This window comes from Scyliorhinus torazame, chromosome 8 (genome assembly GCF_047496885.1).
Source record: "Scyliorhinus torazame isolate Kashiwa2021f chromosome 8, sScyTor2.1, whole genome shotgun sequence".
NCBI classification, from domain to species: domain Eukaryota; kingdom Metazoa; phylum Chordata; class Chondrichthyes; order Carcharhiniformes; family Scyliorhinidae; genus Scyliorhinus; species Scyliorhinus torazame.
Genome location: NC_092714.1, coordinates 251,019,160 through 251,036,733, shown reverse-complemented (window position 1 = coordinate 251,036,733; position 17,574 = coordinate 251,019,160). Strand labels below are relative to the sequence as shown.

At 42.7% G+C, this 17,574-nt stretch overlaps 1 protein-coding gene across 3 annotated transcripts in view; it reads left to right on the top strand.

Annotated features, from left to right (window-relative positions):
* Positions 1 to 12,786, top strand: part of lsm14b (LSM family member 14B) — an 87,121-nt gene extending 74,335 nt beyond the window's left edge. For all 3 annotated transcript variants that reach the window (XM_072515105.1, XM_072515106.1, XM_072515104.1), the window contains 4 exons: positions 316 to 477; positions 6,240 to 6,408; positions 7,814 to 7,983; positions 10,954 to 12,786. In XM_072515105.1, coding sequence (XP_072371206.1) covers positions 316 to 477; positions 6,240 to 6,408; positions 7,814 to 7,979 — 497 coding nt within the window. In that variant the 3' untranslated portion in view covers positions 7,980 to 7,983; positions 10,954 to 12,786. The remainder of the gene's footprint in view (positions 1 to 315; positions 478 to 6,239; positions 6,409 to 7,813; positions 7,984 to 10,953) is intronic.
* Positions 12,787 to 17,574: the final 4,788 nt, after the last annotated feature.

Here is a 17,574-nt window from a genome sequence, read left to right as displayed (position 1 = left end):
AGTTATTGGTTTCTTCTCCTTGTGTTCTGCAAAACTTGTAAAATTCCAAAAAGGTGCAGTGGAATCTGAAGTAATTAACTGATAACATTGCTTGGCATGATTTAATGTTGTTGGATATCTTCACCAGTCTTCCCTCATAATTCCCAAGAACTTTGAGCCTTGACTAACTGAGATCAATTTTTAACTTCCCATGATTCTAAGTCATTTAAGAGTTATTGAACATTTCCTGTTTTGTGGAATGTCTGTGCTCTGCTTTCCTCAACTATTTGAAATTTCCCGTTATTTCTAATGCAAGGAAATGTAACTTAATTTTAGGCAACAGAAGAGTCAGGAACCGTGGAAGAGGGCAAAACTTTTCTGGAAATAATAAAGAAGCAACTATGAAATTTGAAGGAGACTTTGATTTTGAAAGTGCAAATGCTCAATTTAACAAGGAGGAGTTTGAAAAGGAGTTCCAAAATAAACTCAAAATAAAAGGTAACTTCTTACTATTACTTTAACTGAGGCTACTGTAAAGCATGCAAAAACCTATTTTTTAAAAAGCCATTCTTGGGATATTGGTATTGCTGTCCTTAGTTGCCTTTGAAGGTAGTGCTGGACATTTTTTGAACATTTATACAGCATAATAAGGCAGGAGCATTGGAAGACAAAATATGACACTAAGCTACTTAAGGTGATATTAAGCCAGGTGAGCAAAAGCTTGGGTGGGCGGGGGCGGTGGCTGAGAAATGCCTTAAAAGAGGAATGCAAGATGGAGAGGCTGAGTTGTAGAGAGGGAATGGCAGAGCTTGTGTTCAAGGCAACTGAAGACGAGGTCACCAATGGGTGATCGATTAAAATCAAGAGGCCAGAATTAGATGAGCACCGATAACGAAGTGTTGTGGGGTGGAGGAAATTGGAGATGGAAGAGAGACAAGGTCATGAAAGGATTTCCAAATGAGAATTGTAAAGTCAAGACTTCGACACCCTGTCAAGAATGTAGGTCAGCGAATGCGCAGGTGGTAGGTCAAAGGGTCCTGGTACAAGTTACGACGCAGTCAAAGTTTACGGAGGGTAGAAGGTGGGAAAGTAGCCAAAGTGTATGTTGGAATTGTGAAGTCTAGAGGTAACAAAGACATTAATGTAGGTTTCAACAGCAAGTGAGTAGATCTGTTTTGGAGATGGCAAGAGGTGTTCCCTATGATGGAGCAAATATGTTGCTGCACATTCTACTCTGGGTCAAATGTTTCACCGAGGCCGTGAACAGACGGTCTCAGATTTGTGCCAGGGAGAGGGACAAAGTTGGGTGCTTGGGAATAAAGTTTTCAACAGGGATCAAAAACAATGGTTTCCATCTTCCCAATATTTAACTGGAGGAAATTTCTGCTCATCCAACACTTGATGTCGGAAAAGAGTCTTAATAATTTTGCAATGCTCAAACCAGTGCAATACACCAGTCCTAATCCGAGTCAGACACTTTTTCAGCGCATCTGTGTCGTCCATCAAGTATCTCTATTTTAATTCTATTTTCCAGCACTCGGTCCGTAGCCTTGTTTGCTATAGTGTTTCAAGTGCTCATCTGAATGCTTCTTAAAATGTTCAGGATTCCTGCTTCAACTATCCCCTCTAAATCTACTGCTGAATTTAAATCTCTTCCCCCCCCCCTTTGTTATTGGCCCCTCTACTGAGGGAAAAAGTTTCTTCCTATCTATATCCCTCAGTTTTTTACACCTTGATGAGCCCCCCCACCCCACTTAGTGAATCGCCTCTGCACCATTTCTGGTTCAATCACATTCCGGTGACTAGAACTGCATACTCCAGCTGTGGCCTACCGAGTATTTTAGACAGCCCCACCAAAACGTCTCTGCTCTTTATATTCTATGCCTCTGCTAATAAAGACAGGTATCCCATGTTCCTTATCTACCTGACCTGCTGCCTTCAAAGATCTTTGGACATGCATTCCAAAGGCTCCTCTGTACTTCCTAGCATCCTACCATTCATTGTATATTCCATTCCCTTGTTAGTCCTCCCAAAATGCATCATCTCACACTTTCAGGGTTAAACTCCATTTGCCACTGATCGTACCCCCCACATTCACATCCAGATCATTAATGCAGACTCGAACAGCAAGGAACCCAGCACCAATCCATGTGACACAGGTTTCCAGACACAAAAACACCCTTCGACCATTACCCTCTGCCTCCTGCTACTTGGCCAATTTTGGATCCAATTTCCAAATTTCCCTGGATCCCATGGACTCTTAGCTTCTTAATCAGTCGCCTATGTGGGACCTTGTCAAAAGGCTTACTGAAGTCCATTTTGGCTACATCAACTACACTGCTCTCATCTACACACCTAGCCACCTCACAAAATTCAATCAAATTTGTTAGATCTGACCTCCCCCCTCACAAAGCAATGCTGACTATTCTTGATTAATCCTCTCCAAGCGGAGATTAATTCTATCCCTCAGCTGATGCTAGACTCACTGGCCTATAATTTCATGGTTTTCCCTACCTCTCAATATGCAGCATATCCTTCAGCCCTCCGGCCCCCCTCCTATAGCCACAGAGGTAATGCCAGAGCCCATGCAATCTCCTCTCTCGCCTCACAGGATACATCTCATCTGGGCCTGGGGATTTATCCACTTTTAATTCTGCTAAAATCTCCTCCCCCTCAATGCTAATCTGTTCAATTGCATCACAGCCCTCCTTTCTGTACTTACACTGTCCTTCTCCATAGTGAACAAAGATACAAAATACTATACCTCGTCAACATCTTTTGGCTCCACACACAGTTTGCCACTTTGGTCTCTAATGGGCCCTACTCTTTCCCCTGGATACCCTCTTGCCTTTAAAAACACCTTGGGGGGGGGGGGGGGGGGTCCTTTATTTCTCTTCCCCCCCCCCCCCCCCCCCCCCCCCAAGTATCTTTCCATGCGCCCTCTTCAGTAACCTAATTTCAAAGTACCAGCCTGCACTTTCTATACTCCTCTGGGCGTCCATTGTTTTGAGCGCCCTGAATCTGCTTCCCCTTTTTTCTTATCCAATGTCACATGCCCCTTGACATCCAGGGTTCTCTGGACCTGTTAGTCCCACCCTTTACCTTTACGGGAAAATTTGGCTTTGTACTCTAGTTTCTTTTTGAATGACTTCACTGCTCTGAGGTGGATCTTTGTATAAGTAGCTTCTCTCCACTTTGGCCAGATACTGTCTTCTCCTATTAAAATCGGCCTTGTCTTGCCCTTGCACCCCCCCCCCCCCCTACCAAAAACCTCATTTCCAGTCCTTTTCCATAACTATCGTAAATCTTAATGGGTTATGGTCGCTATCATCTAAAATGCTCCCCACTGATGCCACTTGCCCAGCTTAATTCCCTAGAAAATAGGGTGGCACGGTTGCACAATGGTTAGTATTGCTGTCTCAGCGCTAGAGACCCAGTTTGATTCTGGCCTCGGGTGACTGTGTGGAGTTTGCACATTCTCCAAGTGTCTGTGTGGGTTTCCTCCCATACCCAAAGATGTGCAGGTTGGGTGGATTGGCAATGCTGAATTGCCCCTTGGTGTTCAAAGATGTTGGGTGGGGTTACGGGGATAGGGCGGGAGAATGGGCTGAGGTAGGGCACTCTTTCGGAGAGCTGATGACTCGCTGGGCAGAATAGTCTCCTGCACTGTAGGGGTTCTTGTGCTAATTGGGTCAACTACTACCCCTTCTCTTGCAGGACTTTCTACATGCTAGCTCAAAATGTTCTCCATGATGCATGAGAATTTCTCCCCATCTTCGCCTTTCACACTCTGCCTGCCCCAATTAATATTGGGGAAGTTGAAATCTCATACTATTATTTGTACGCTTCTGAGATTTGTCTGCATATCTGCTCTTTTATCTCTCCCTGACTGTTTGGGGGGCCTATAGTACACAGCGATGTGATTGCTATTGTTTTTAAGTTCCACCCATGTGACCTCAATTGAGGAGCCTGCTAAGGTACCATCCCTCCACACTGCAGTAATTGACTCCTTGATCAATATTTCTCCCCCCAACACCACCACCTCAGCTGAGGATTCAACCCCAGAATATTGAGCTCAGTCCTGTCTGTGACAGCAATAATATCATACTCCTGTCTGTTAATCAATACCCTCAGTTCATCAGCCTTCAATACCTCCAGTTCATCAGCCTTACCTGTAAGACTCTTTGCATTAAAATAAATGCCATCCAGCCCTACCATATTCTCTTTCAGACTGACTTGGTTTTTCTATCTTTAGCTGTGCATCACCCTCCACTGGACCACCATACTGTGACCCATCCCCCTGCCAAATTAGTTAAGTTTTCCCAACAGCAAAGCAAACCTCCTTGCAAGGGTGTTGGTCCCATTCTGGTTCAGGTATAACCTGTCTTACTTGCACAGGTCCCACCTTCCTTAGATAATAGATCCAGTGATCTAGGAAAGTAAAGCCCTCTCTCTGGCAACATCTCTTCAGCCACTCATTCATCTGCTCTTTTTTTCCTATTCCTATTCTCTTGGCACTGGTAGTAATCCAATGATTACAACCTTGAGGTCCTGCTTTTCAAACTGGTACCTAGCTCCCTAAATTCCTGCTGCAAGATCCCACCCCTCTTTCTACCTATGTCGTTGGTACTAATATGAACTACGGACTCTGACTGTTCATCCTCCCCCTTCAGAATGCCCTGTAGCCATTCAGTGACACCCTTGACCCTGACACCAGGGATGCAACACACCATCCTGGAGTCATGTCTGTGGCCGCAGAAATCCCTGTCTGCATTCCTCATCTTTAATCTCCTACCACTATTGCTCTTCCCTCCTCCTCTCTTTCCCCCCCCCCCCCCCCTCCATTTCCAACACTCTGTGGCTTTCCTGACTACCTGCTTGCCGCCCTTCTCTGACGATGGTCACCCATTCCCCCTCTAACTGCACTCCCTTAAACTGTGGGTTGACCATGTTTAAAAATGTGCTATCCATGAGCCTCAGCCTTGCGGATGCACCCATGTTCACTGTGCCTCCAGCCAATGTTCAAGCTTCAAAACCTGGCTCTCAATCTGGTCACCCATGGCACGTTCTGAAAATGTTGTCATCAGACTACAAGGAGCGCCTAGGGATTCCCACATACTGCAGGCCATGCAAAACACGGGACTGAGCTCCCCAGTCATTCTTTTAGTTGAAAGACTCTTCCGTTAAAAGTTTTTTTTTAAACATGCATGAATAGGATGGGAATAGAGGGATACGGACCCAGGAAGTGTAGAAGATTGTAGTTTAGTCGGGCAGCATGGTCGGCACGGGCTTGGAGGGCCGAAGGGCCTGTTCCTGTGCTGTACATTTCTTTGTTCTTTGTAAAGCTAGAACTCTTATCTTTCCTTAATATAGCTTACCCACTACTTACCAATTAGCTCTCCCTTGATACCTCTGCTCCTGCAACAGGGCAAGGCCACTCTCTGAATATTAAAAAGTTAGTAAAAGGCACCTTTTTCCCTTCTGCACCGAATTTCCATTGTGCTCCAAATTCCCAAATACACATCCACTCCGGCTGTCTCTCACCCAGGATATGCTCTCTCCCAACTGCTTCTGTGCGAATCGTACTGATTTGCAGTAAGTCACAGCAGAATTCGCCAGTTGTGTTGCACACTGACAAATTTTCACTGATTAAAACCTACAATATTGTCTGAGTCGCCTAGGTGCATGCCATGTATCATGGAAGTTTAAATCCACGTTTCCATTCATTTCAAAGCACCTCGCTGATTTTAGGAATCATCAGTCAACAGAGTTCTTACCATGGAGCCAACAGCTCCAAAGCTTTTACAACCTTTCAAACCCATTATGTTTAAACAAACCGGCAAACAAATAAACTGGGATACGTTGCCTGGTCTTCAAATGCTGCATATAGTTCCAAGGTTATTCATGAAGGCCCCGCCCCCTCGAACTTGCCCCTCGCCTCTGGTGTGGTGATCCTTGGGTTAGAACATAGAACGATACAGCGCAGTACAGGCCCTTCGGCCCACGATGTTGCACCGAAACAAAAGCCATCTGACCTACACTATGCCATTATCATCCATATGTTTATCCAATAAACTTTTAAATGCCCTCAATGTTGGCGAGTTCACTACTGTAGCAGGTAGGTTTAAATCACCACCAGTCAGCTCTTTCCCCTCGGAGAAAGCAGCCTATGGTCATCTGGGACTATGGCAACTTTATAGTTCAACGGTACCATTCAGATTTCTTCTTCACAGCATCTAATGAAGTACTTTAACTTTCAGATGACAAAGTCCATAAAGGAGATCTTGGTGACCAAGAAGAAAAAGGAGGTTCAAATGTTGAGACACCAAGTACTGAAGGAAATAAAGAAGAGCCGCCTCTTGGACCCAACTGTTACTATGACAAAACAAAATCATTCTTTGATAATATTTCCACTGAGCCAAAGACAAGGTAAAGGTTGTGCAGCCCATTGTATATTTTATGAAATAAATTGTGTTTATGATGCTGCCTTGGGTGCCGTTCTCTTATACACCCGATCAGTCCATTATCATCCCAGTGCTTCTAACCAGAGTTGGCCAGACAACCGTGTACTTTTAAAAATGGTGACTGTTTAACTTTTACAGCTAACTTTCAAAGTTTGTGGTGTTATGGACTTTGTATTGTTTCATTAAATGATGGGAGACATAGTTTTGTTATCCAGAATTGACCAACTCCTACGCTTGCAGTCAAGTATCTTTTCATGTTTTTCTCCCTTTTTAGTAGTTGATTCAATTAATTAAGTAAACTAAAAACAAAGGTCCGTCATCACATTACCTCTGTCTGAACCATCCTTACGGATGTGGTCGGACTAATGTTAGAAGATGACGTGCAGGATTGAAAGTTGTAACTTGCTTTTAAGTGGCCTAGGATGGAACAGTTTTAGTTTGGCATGAGGTGTAGTGCTGGATGGAAGGGGTGAGGTGTGAAGAGAAGAAAGAGGATGTTTGACATGAGGCTGCTCGTCACTGAAGAGAGGTGCAGCATTGGCTGTCTATAGAAACTGGTCATGGAATTCATCCAATATAGTATTTCTATAGATGAATAAGTCACGTGTTAAGGAATCAAAATCATTCAGAAGTAAGCTGGCTTCATTTAAAAGTACAGTTCTTTTGACCTTCAGGGGATTGAAGGAATAGTTGGAATGTCCATAAAATCCTTCATTTACTTGACCTATCGTTTAGGATTAGAGATTGGTTATTGGAATCTAGAAATGAATACATCTGATCAAATATTCTGGGCGTACCATTTTAGTGGAATAGAGACTGCATAGCTGCATATACTTAATCTGCTGTGACTTTAAATTATGAATTTCATAAATAAATTAGCATTCAAATAATGAAATTTGCCATGCCATGTTTGGAGATGTTCAGAAATCCCCCCCATAATCTACCATGGTTGCCCTCTGAATATAAAATATATACAAAAACTGCTCACTATTAAATTTAAAATAAAGCTTCAACCTTGATGTTAAGCCATCAACTGATCTCAACTTGTCTGCAAGAGCTTTGGTTTTTGGTACTTTTTAGCCCAATTATGTGGAGTGGGATTCTAGATTTCTCTGTTGCCTTGTCTAAGATCAATTAAATAAACACAGATTGAAGAATCTTGCTCATTAAACTATGGAGGAGACTGTTTGTGGCTTTAAATGTGTTACTTGCAGAATTTTACTCCAGTACCAGCCTTGTTTGAATGAGTTGCTTATTCTTTAAACAGTTAATTTGTTACCTCATAGTTTGTTTTTCAGAACAGCATTTAAATATTATAGCTTCTACAACTTCATCTACTGCTTTACCTTTTGTCTACCAACTTGTTATAGGCGTACATGGGCTGAAGAAAGAAAACTTAATACAGAGACTTTTGGGATCTCAGCTAAATTTCTTCGTGGACGTGGTTTTCGTGGAGGCTTTCGTGGTGCAAGAGGCCGTGGAGGAGGGAGAAGAACCTCTTCAATGCCAAGAAATAGTGGTGGTAGCAGGGTTTAGTGAGGTAAAGCAGTGGATTTTTTTTTGATGTGCTTCCATTGTTTTGGGTATAAGTCCTTAGGAAGCTACTTGGTCTGAAATTGGTGTACAATATCAGTCCAATCAAAGCCTGAGACCTATTTTTAATAACTGCTGATGAAAACTATTTGCAACGCAAGCAATAAAAGTTATTTCATGTATGCTTCTGACAGGTCTGCCTTTTTTCCTGAACCGAATGGCTCTCTCTCTTTCCCCCCCACCCCCCACTATGGTTGGCAAGGCATTCAACTGAGTCCAACCCATTTCCCATACCACCTGATTCCCAGAATTATAATAGGGTCCCCCCCTTGCCCTCCCCTCTCACCCGACCAGCTCCTCCATCCAAAGGATCATCCTGTGCATGGTACCACCACCAAACCTCCCCACCCTCTCCTTCATCCCCTTCTCACAGCACCTTTTCTATGCAATCGCAGTTGTATCATCTGCCCTTTTATCTCCTCCCCCCTCTTCACTGTTGAAGACACCATGTTTAGGTAAAGCAGCATTTCACTTGTATCTCCTTTTGGCCTAATGTAGTCACAGACTGGGCGACCATTTTGCAAAGCACCTTTGCTCCGCCTGCAAGCATGACCCTGACTTTCCTGTCACTTGCCATTTCAATTTACCACCTTGCTCTCATGTCCACATGTCTGTTCTTGGCCTGCTGCAGCGTTCCATTGAAGCCTAATGCAAACTGGAGGAACAGCACCTCATCTTATTAGGCACTATACAGTGTTCTGGACTCTTGTCAGACTGCAAAATGTTCCCTCCACCGAAATGGTTTTGTCCTTTAACCACCACCTCCAACACCATATGCAAATGAGTGAAGATACTTTCCAAATAGTGAGACGAGATGTTTTAGCAACATTAGTCCACCATCCTGGTATGTAAATGTTGAGGGGCTTTTTGTATTCTTCCACTCCCAAGACCTGGGTTCAGACCTCGTCCAGATTGAAGGATGACCGTGTCTTGCTATAAAATGAGCGTAGAAACTATGTAGGAATGCATAGAGTAAAACCATAATTTGAAGTTACAAGTAATAATATGGAATATCATCAGTGAGAGCTGATGTAGGTAAGAATAAATGTGAACTGTTGGAAGTTATAAAGAATCCTTTTAAATAAGTTGACGTGGTTGGGGAGAAGCCATGCTACTGTTGAGCTGCTTATCATTGACTGATTTTTGTTTTACACCTAAATTATGAACATTGCACTGGCCCTACTGTGCACGGTAAGGTAGCATAGTGGTTAGCACAATTGCTTCACAGCTCCAGGGTCCTAGGTTCGATTCCCAGCTTGGGTCACTGTGCGGAGTCTGTGTGTTCTCCCCGTGTGTGCGTGGGTTTCCTCCCGGGTGCTCTGGTTTCCTTCCACAGTCCAAAGATGTGCAGATTAGGTGGACTGGCAATGCGAAATTGCCCTTCGTGTCCAAAATTGCCCTTGGTGTTGGGTGGGGAGCATACCTCTTCATTCACCTGAGGAAGGAGCAGCACTCCGAACGCTAGTGACGTCGAAACAAACCTGTTGGACTTTAATCTGGTGTTGTAAGACTTCTTACTGTGCTCACCCCAGTCCAACGCCGGCATCTCCATATCATGGCTACCATCTTCAAAACAGGTTTGGGGCAAAAAGTAGATCCCAAAACAATGTTTGTATCTTGGCAAAATGGCAAACAGAGAAACATTAATGGAAGTAAAGCAAAGGGTCAAAACAGGTAGGACATTTGGACATCAAGCACAAGATATTAGAGAATATCTATATCCAATAGATGGCCTCCAGCTCAATTCTTGCTCTTGGATGATAAAATGGATGGTACAGGCTCCCTTCACAAATTATAGAATCGTATCATAGAATTTACAGTGCGCCATCGAGTCTGCACCGGCTCTTGGAAAGAGCACCCTACCCAAGCCCACACCCCACCCTATCCCCATAACCCAGTAACCCCACCCAACACTCGGGGCAATTTTGGACACAAATGTGCAGTGCACCATCGAGTCTGCACACCGGGTCTTGGAAAGAGCACCCTACCCAAGCCCACATCTCCACCCTATCCCCATAACCCTATGCTGCAGGAAAGGATGTCCCGAAGCGTGGTACATTGGCGAGACCATGCAGACGCTGCGACAACGAATGAACGGACATCGCATGACAATCACCAGGCAGGAATGTTCCTTTCCAGTCGGGGAACACTTCAGCAGTCAAGGGCATTCAGCCTCTGATCTCCGGGTAAGCGTTCTCCAAGGCGGCCTTCAGGACGCGCGACAACGCAGAATCGCCGAGCAGGAACTTATAGCCAAGTTCCGCACACGAGTGCGGCCTCAACCGGGACCTGGAATTCATGTCGCATTACATTCATCCCCCACCATCTGGCCTGTGAAATCTTACCAACTGTCCTGGCTTGACACAATTCACACCTCTCTGGATCTGTAAAGATTTAATCACCTGCTAATGCTCGCATTCCCAGCATTGTTTGGCATCTTTGAATTTGTCTATATATATGTTTCTGGAACATACCTCTTCATTCACCTGCGGAAGGAGCAGCGCTCCGAAAGCTAGTGACATCGAAACAAACCTGTTGGACTTTAATCTGGTGTTGTAAGACTTCTTACTGTTTTGAAGAGATGGTGAGTGATTTAATTATATTTGGTTCTGTTTAGTAGCAACAAATATTTTTCTATCTAGGCTTTAATGACAACTGCAAGTCCAAGCATGGGGAACAGGATGTTGTGGGGAGATGAGCACCACATTTCATGACATTTGGTTTTTAATCAGTCAAATGAATAAATTAGATGTTAAGGTGCAGCACCCAGTCCTTTGGTGAACATTCTCATTTTTGTGTAATATCGTGAAGTTGAAAATATGGACCAGGTTTCGCTCTATGGACCTGCAATTGACTTAACATTGCAACAATGTTCCCCGATCGTGCATCTAATTTTATTTTACTTTTTACATTTCAGATACCCTAGACGATGCTGAGAAGATTTGAGTTTTTGGGTTCTGTGTATATACACTAAAAGAATTGGCACTACGGATGTTTCTTGTGAACTAGTGGGTATTCATTTTTGTTTAAATACACCCAAAGGAGCAACTGGCAAGCTAGTTGTAAAATGCTGCTTCTAGTATCTTGTCAATTAAGGTTTTGTATTGATTTTTGAGGTCCTTGCGCAATGAAAAAGGAGATGAATGTGTTTATTTTGGGTTGGCTATGTGTTTTAACAGGTGTGGAAGTAATTGCTTGTCTGTAACTGGCTAGTTTGCACAAATCGTGCAAAGAGAGCTTAATTTATTATTTTGAAGAACAAAGCTTCCATGTTGCATCTGTTGCTGCATATGCTCAGGATTGCCACCAGTCCTTTCTATTGCTGTGAAAAAGCATCCTCTCCCTTAAGTATCTGAAATGTTTCTCACCCATGCAGATTCTCAGAGCTCCATATGGTACTGAAGGGTAAGACTTGTGTGTCTGTTTTAATCCATTTAAATTTAAACAACTTGTTTGAAGTACTGCAAAATCATTAGAGGGTGCAATGAACAGTAACAAACGTGAGTTGCATGAGCAGATTATCCATGCCTCCTGTATGCACTTGGAATTGAGTTACTTAAATATTTTTAGTTACATCTATTACTTTGGGTTTAAAATTTGTTTTTATTATTGCGTCCTTGTTATTTGAACAATTGTAAAGAGTGACTTATTTTCAAGTGCTTTCCAAGTGCTCTCTTCAATCTTCTTTACTTTGGAATTGGTTTTCATTTAACCTCCATGTTTGTATGGGTGAAAAGGATGGCCTCCTTTAACCTGTATTTCCCTGACGTTACATTTATGTTGGTAGCTTAACTCAGACTCCTGGAGACTGGGTATGGGTCCGCTGGCTCCCAGCAAATAGTGCTAAATCTGGCTCCTTTTTGTAACTTCAAATAATGAGTGCAATTCTGTCACCAGGGTAAGGGAGCTGAATTTAGCAAAATAAATATTGAAACTGCTCAAGGATGTGGGTCTCCTAGAATCTGAATAAATGGCGCCACTATAAAATCAGTGTAAATATACATCAATTTATAATCCATCAGACATGTATGCCACTTTGGATGGTGTAAATATTCTCAATAGACTTCCATGTTTTGCAGCTTGTAATAAAAGTTCTCATTTTGTCGTGCATTGGTACGGAGGTTGGTATAATATTGCTGATGGGAATCCAACTGTTGGATTACTGTTTTATTATGCGATACACCTAAAGAGGCATACATTCTTGGATTGTAGCATGTGCAGAACTGGTTTATTTTCTCTGGCATACATCCAATCTATGATTGTGCTTGACTTAAAATTTCTGTGAAACATTTGAGTTCCGAAGCTTTTTAATGCTATAAATACCAAGAATTGCATGGAATGCCAGGTATGAAACTAATAATCTGGATGTTCACAGCAGTGTGCAAAGTAAGGATAATCATTTTGAAAAGGAAATGTGCAACAGTGCTCTGTACAAAGCTATTGTGTTTTGAATATGTTCAGATACTTGCAGATGTTTGTTGTATAAACTTTGTTTCATTTTAAAAAAAAAAAAACTTTTGGCACTTGTTGATCTGGAAAGAGTTGGCGAGCTTTGGAAGATCACTACCTTCGGAGCATTCATTGTTCTGCAAGAAAGCCTGTTATTGCACACATTTTGAAATTTTGAAGACTGACATTATGTAATGTCATAAAGCCATGGTAACTGCACTCTTGTAGCAATAAATATTGTGTGAAGTACACTTTAACATTGGGCAAATAACCCAATGATTTAATAAATGATGAGCAAAGATATTTTTCCACGTGTCTTATTTTAAGGTCTTTGCTCTCTTACCTGACTGAACATGTGACAGCCATTACTGATTTACTTTACTCCCAAGAATAAGTGCACTCCCAAGAATAAGTGCAGACTCGATGGGTCAAATGGCCTCCTGTACTGTAGAGATTCTATGAAATTGGAGATTGTTAGCTCGTATTGCAGTTAATGGAATGCCTGTGTAGTATGTACCTTCGATGAAAACATGCATACACTTTTTGTTGTTGTCGCCTTTGTATTAGCTACAGCTCTACCTGCTTTTAGCTTCTTGTAAAAGTTCATCATCTTTGTAAAGAGGCTTGCATGATGGTGTCCTTTATCACTGCACAAATCAAATTTCTTCATTTACAATTAATTAAATGCAATGAGCCATTAGGACTCCCAAGATGCAACTAATCCTTAGCTGTCCGAATGTAGCAGTTATGATACTTGTCCATCTGATTCCTTCAGGGAATTTTCTCAAATCGTTCATGAGTCCTTGGTTGGCATCTCAACCTGCACGCCCATAAGTGTATGGGTTGCATGGGTCTCCTGGTTACCAATTCATGTGGGATATGACCAGTTTTTTAACTGCATAAGGAAAAGGTAATTCATTGTACCTGGTGAGGCTTTTGTTCATTTCTTTAGAACCAATCTCAAGGTATGGTTTATTCTCTGTAAAGTTTGTGGACTGTGGGTTGCAAGCCAAGTGCCATTTTCCCTCCCATCGCAAACAATTTCAACGTTGCCTGACCTGTGAATTGACTTATTCTACAACTCCCAAGAGTTCCCATCTCAATATTTCCATAACTAGTGTCTTTTCCATCCACAATTGTGGCAATTTATATGGGAAGGCTTCCACGCAATTGGTGCAACTGTCCCCCAGAATTAGACAATAACTGCTTTTGGTATTGATAGGCAGAGATCCAATAGTCTATATGGATGTATTTCCAGTCCCTTGAACTGAGGGTCCTTCCCATGTAGATTGAAAATCTGGTGCAGAGTGGGCAAAAACACTGCAGTCATGCACAATTTGTAGATCATGGTGGCTTACAAGGGATATTAGAAGTAGTATTAGATTCAAATAGGCACACAAATTAGCAAGAAAAAGCAATAGACCTGAGGATTGGGAACAGTTTAAAATTTAGAAAAGGCAGACCAAGGAATTGATTAAGAAGGGGAAAATATAATATGAAAGTAATCTAGCGGTGAACATAACTGTAAAAGTAGAATTGAGCAGGGAGAACCGGTGGATGTGGTTTATTTAGACTTCAGAAGGCTTTTGACAGGTCACAGAGCAGATTAATATGTAAAGTTAAAGGGCATGGGATTGTGGGTAGTGTCTTGATGTGGATAGAAAGCTGGTTAGCAGACAGGAAGCAAGAAGTTGGAATAAATGGGCCTTTTTCCGATTTGGCAGGCAGTGACTAGTGGGGTGTACCACAGGGATCTGTGCTAGGACCTCAACTAGTTCATGTTATATAATTTGGGCGAGTTAACTAAATGTATTATTTGCAGATGATACAAAGTTGGGTGGGAGGATGAGCTGTGAGGATGCTTCAACGGGATTTGGACAGGCTGAGTGAATGGGTGTATGCATGGCAGATGCAGTATAATGTGGATAAATGTGAGGTTATCCGCTTTGGTAGCAAGAATAGGAAGGCAGATTATGATTTGAGTGTAAATTGAGAGCAGTGGATATTTAGTGAGACCTTGGTGTCCTCGTGCATCAGTGGTGCATCAGTTGGTGAAAGTAAGTGTGCAGGTACAGCAGGTAGTAAAGAAGGCAGATGGTATGTTGGCTTTCATAGAGGATTTGAGTATAGGAATAGAATGTTTACTCAATTGTATGGGGCATTGGTGAGCCACACCTGCAGTTTAGGTGTTCTTGCTATGGAGGGAGTGCAGCAAAGCTTTACCAGGCTGAATCCTGGGATGGCTGGAATGTCATATGAGGAGAGAATAAATCGGTTAGGGAGCTGAGCAGAATAAGGTGACCTCGTAGCTTATAAAATTCTAACCGGATTAAACTGGGTAGATTCAGAAAGAATGTTCCCCATGGTGGGGGAAGTCCAGAACTATTGGTCGTAGTTTGAGGATAAAGGGTAAACCTTTTAGGACTGAGGTGAGGAGAAATTTCTTCACCCAGAGCGTGGTAAGTCTGTGGAATTCACTACCACAAAGTAGTTGAGGCCAAAACATAGTGTAATTTCAAGAGGAATTAGATATAGCTCTTGGACCTAAAGGAATAGACGGATATTTTGCGGGGGGGGGGGGGTAGAAGAAGCAGGATCAGGATATTGAACTTGGTGATCAGCCACGATTATGAAGGGTGGAGTAGGCACGAAGGGCAAAGTGGCCTCTTCTATTTTCTATGTACGTTTCTATGTATGTCTACAATTGCTAGTTTTTGGTTCTTGCCCAGAGGCGCCTAGTGTGTTTTCCATCTAAGCAATATTTAATCCTATCAGAGGACAGTTGATCTTTGAGGTGAATATCCACTGTCAGGTAAATTGTAAGTAGTTTGGGAGCTATCACAGCCTTACAATAACACCAGTCCAGATTTTGAAGGTTTCAGATCTCTCTCAAGACAGTTGCAATCCTATCATGAAGTAATTGCAGGATTATGATCGTGTTTGGATATCCAAATCTCTGGAGCATAGTCCACAGAACCTTGCGATTTAGTGAATCGATTTCTTTGGTCAGATTGATGAACACAACAAAAACTTCTTGGGTGTTCTTGATGTGATCGTTGTTGCCAGATAAATCTGAAGTTCACGTCTCTCTGGGAAAACTTCCCCAGCCATAGGAAGCAGGTGACTCGGGAGCGTGTGCCTGAATGGCCCCACAATGGACAAGAGGGAAACACCAAGATAGTTTCCACAGCACGGTTCAATTCTTTTTCCAAAGATAGCTACAATTGTCGCATTCCTGAAGTCACGGGGAGTTCATTTCCCTCCCAAGTCTACAGAATGAGTGCATGGAGTCTTGTTACAAACCTACAAATTAGCAGAAGTAGGTCATTTTGAGCCTCGATCCTGCTCTGCCATTCAATAAGATCATGGTTGATTTCTTTGTGTTTCAAATTCCACGTTCCCATTTACCTCCGATAACCTTAGATTTTTGTTGGGCAAGGGAATCAGTCTACCTCTGTTTATGACCTTGTTTCCACTGCCTTCCAAGGCAGCGTTCCAAAATTGCACAGGCCTCAGAAAAAAATGGATGACCCCTAATATAAAAGGGGTGCCTCGTTCTGCCTGCCCACAAAAGGAAACATCCTTTCCACTTTTGCTTTGTCAAAGTCGTTCAGGATCTTGTGTATACTTCAATTAAGTTGTTACCCCCCCCCCCCCCCCCAAAATCCCCTCGCTCTTCTAAACTTCAGTGGAAACGAGCCCAGTCTACCAACCGTTCTTTATAAGATAAACCACTTATTCAGGTGTCAATCTAGTAAACCTACTTTGCATTTACATCCTTCCTTACATAAGGAGACCAAAACTGCACACAGTATTCAAGATGTGGTCTCTCAGGGGCAGCACTGTGGTGCAGTGGTCATGGCACCGAGGTCCCAGGTTCGATCCCGGCTGTGGGTCACTGTGTGGAGTTTGCACATTCTCCCTGTTTGGGTGGGTTTTGCCCCCACAACCCAAAAGATGTGCAGGGTAGGTGGATTGGCAACCCTTCATTGGAAAAAAAATTAATTGTGTACTCTAAATTTATTTTTTAAAAAGTGAACTCGCCAATACCCTATAACTGAAGCATATCATCCATACCTTTTTTTAAGTTTGATTCCTTTTGCAAAAATGGGCAGCATTCGATTAGCCTTAATACCTGTATACTAACTTTGTGACTCATGCACGAGAAAACCCAGATCCATCTGCAACTCAGAATTCCGCTGCCAATTAGCATTTAAGAAACACTTTGCCTTTTTTAAATTTTGCCACTTTTTATTCTTCCTGCCAAAGTGAACAATTGTACATTTGCCTACATTATACACTCATCTGCCAGATTTTTGCCCACTCGCATCTGCCAGATTTTTGCCCACTCGCTTAACCTATCTATATCCATCTACAAACTCCATGTTCTCTTCAGAACATGCTTTGCTGCCTTTCTTTATCATCTGTAAATTTGGCTACCATGCCTCCACTTCCCTCATCTAAGTCATTGAAATAAATTAGAAGTCGAGACCCCTGCAAGACTCCACTCATCACATCAGGCCAAGACCCATTTATGCATGTTTTTCTGCCAACCAGCCAATCTTCTTTCCATGTTTGGTATGTTATCCTCTGAGCTTTTATTTTCAACAATAACCTTTGATGTGGCATCTTGTCAAACACCTTTGGAAATCCAAGTACAGTACGTCTACAGGCTCTCCTTTATCCACAGCACATGTTACTCCAAACAACTTAGCAAAATTATGTTGAACATATTTACTTTTCACATAACCATGCTTACTCCTCCCGATTACCTTGAGTTTTTAAGTGCCCAGCCATAACCTCAATAATCGATTCTAGCACCTTCCCCATGTCCGATGTCAAGCCTCCGGGAGTGGTATAGTGACATTGTCATTGAACGAGTAATCCAGAGACCCAGGGTAATGCTCTGGGGACCCCAGTTTGAAACCTACCACGCAGATGGTGAAATTTGAATTCAACAAAAATGTGAAAACCTAGGGCAGCACGATGGCACAGTGGTTAGCACTGCTGCCTACGGCACTGAGGACCCGGGTTCGATCCCGGCCCTGGGTCACTGTCCATGAGAGTTTGCACATTCTCCCCGTGTCTG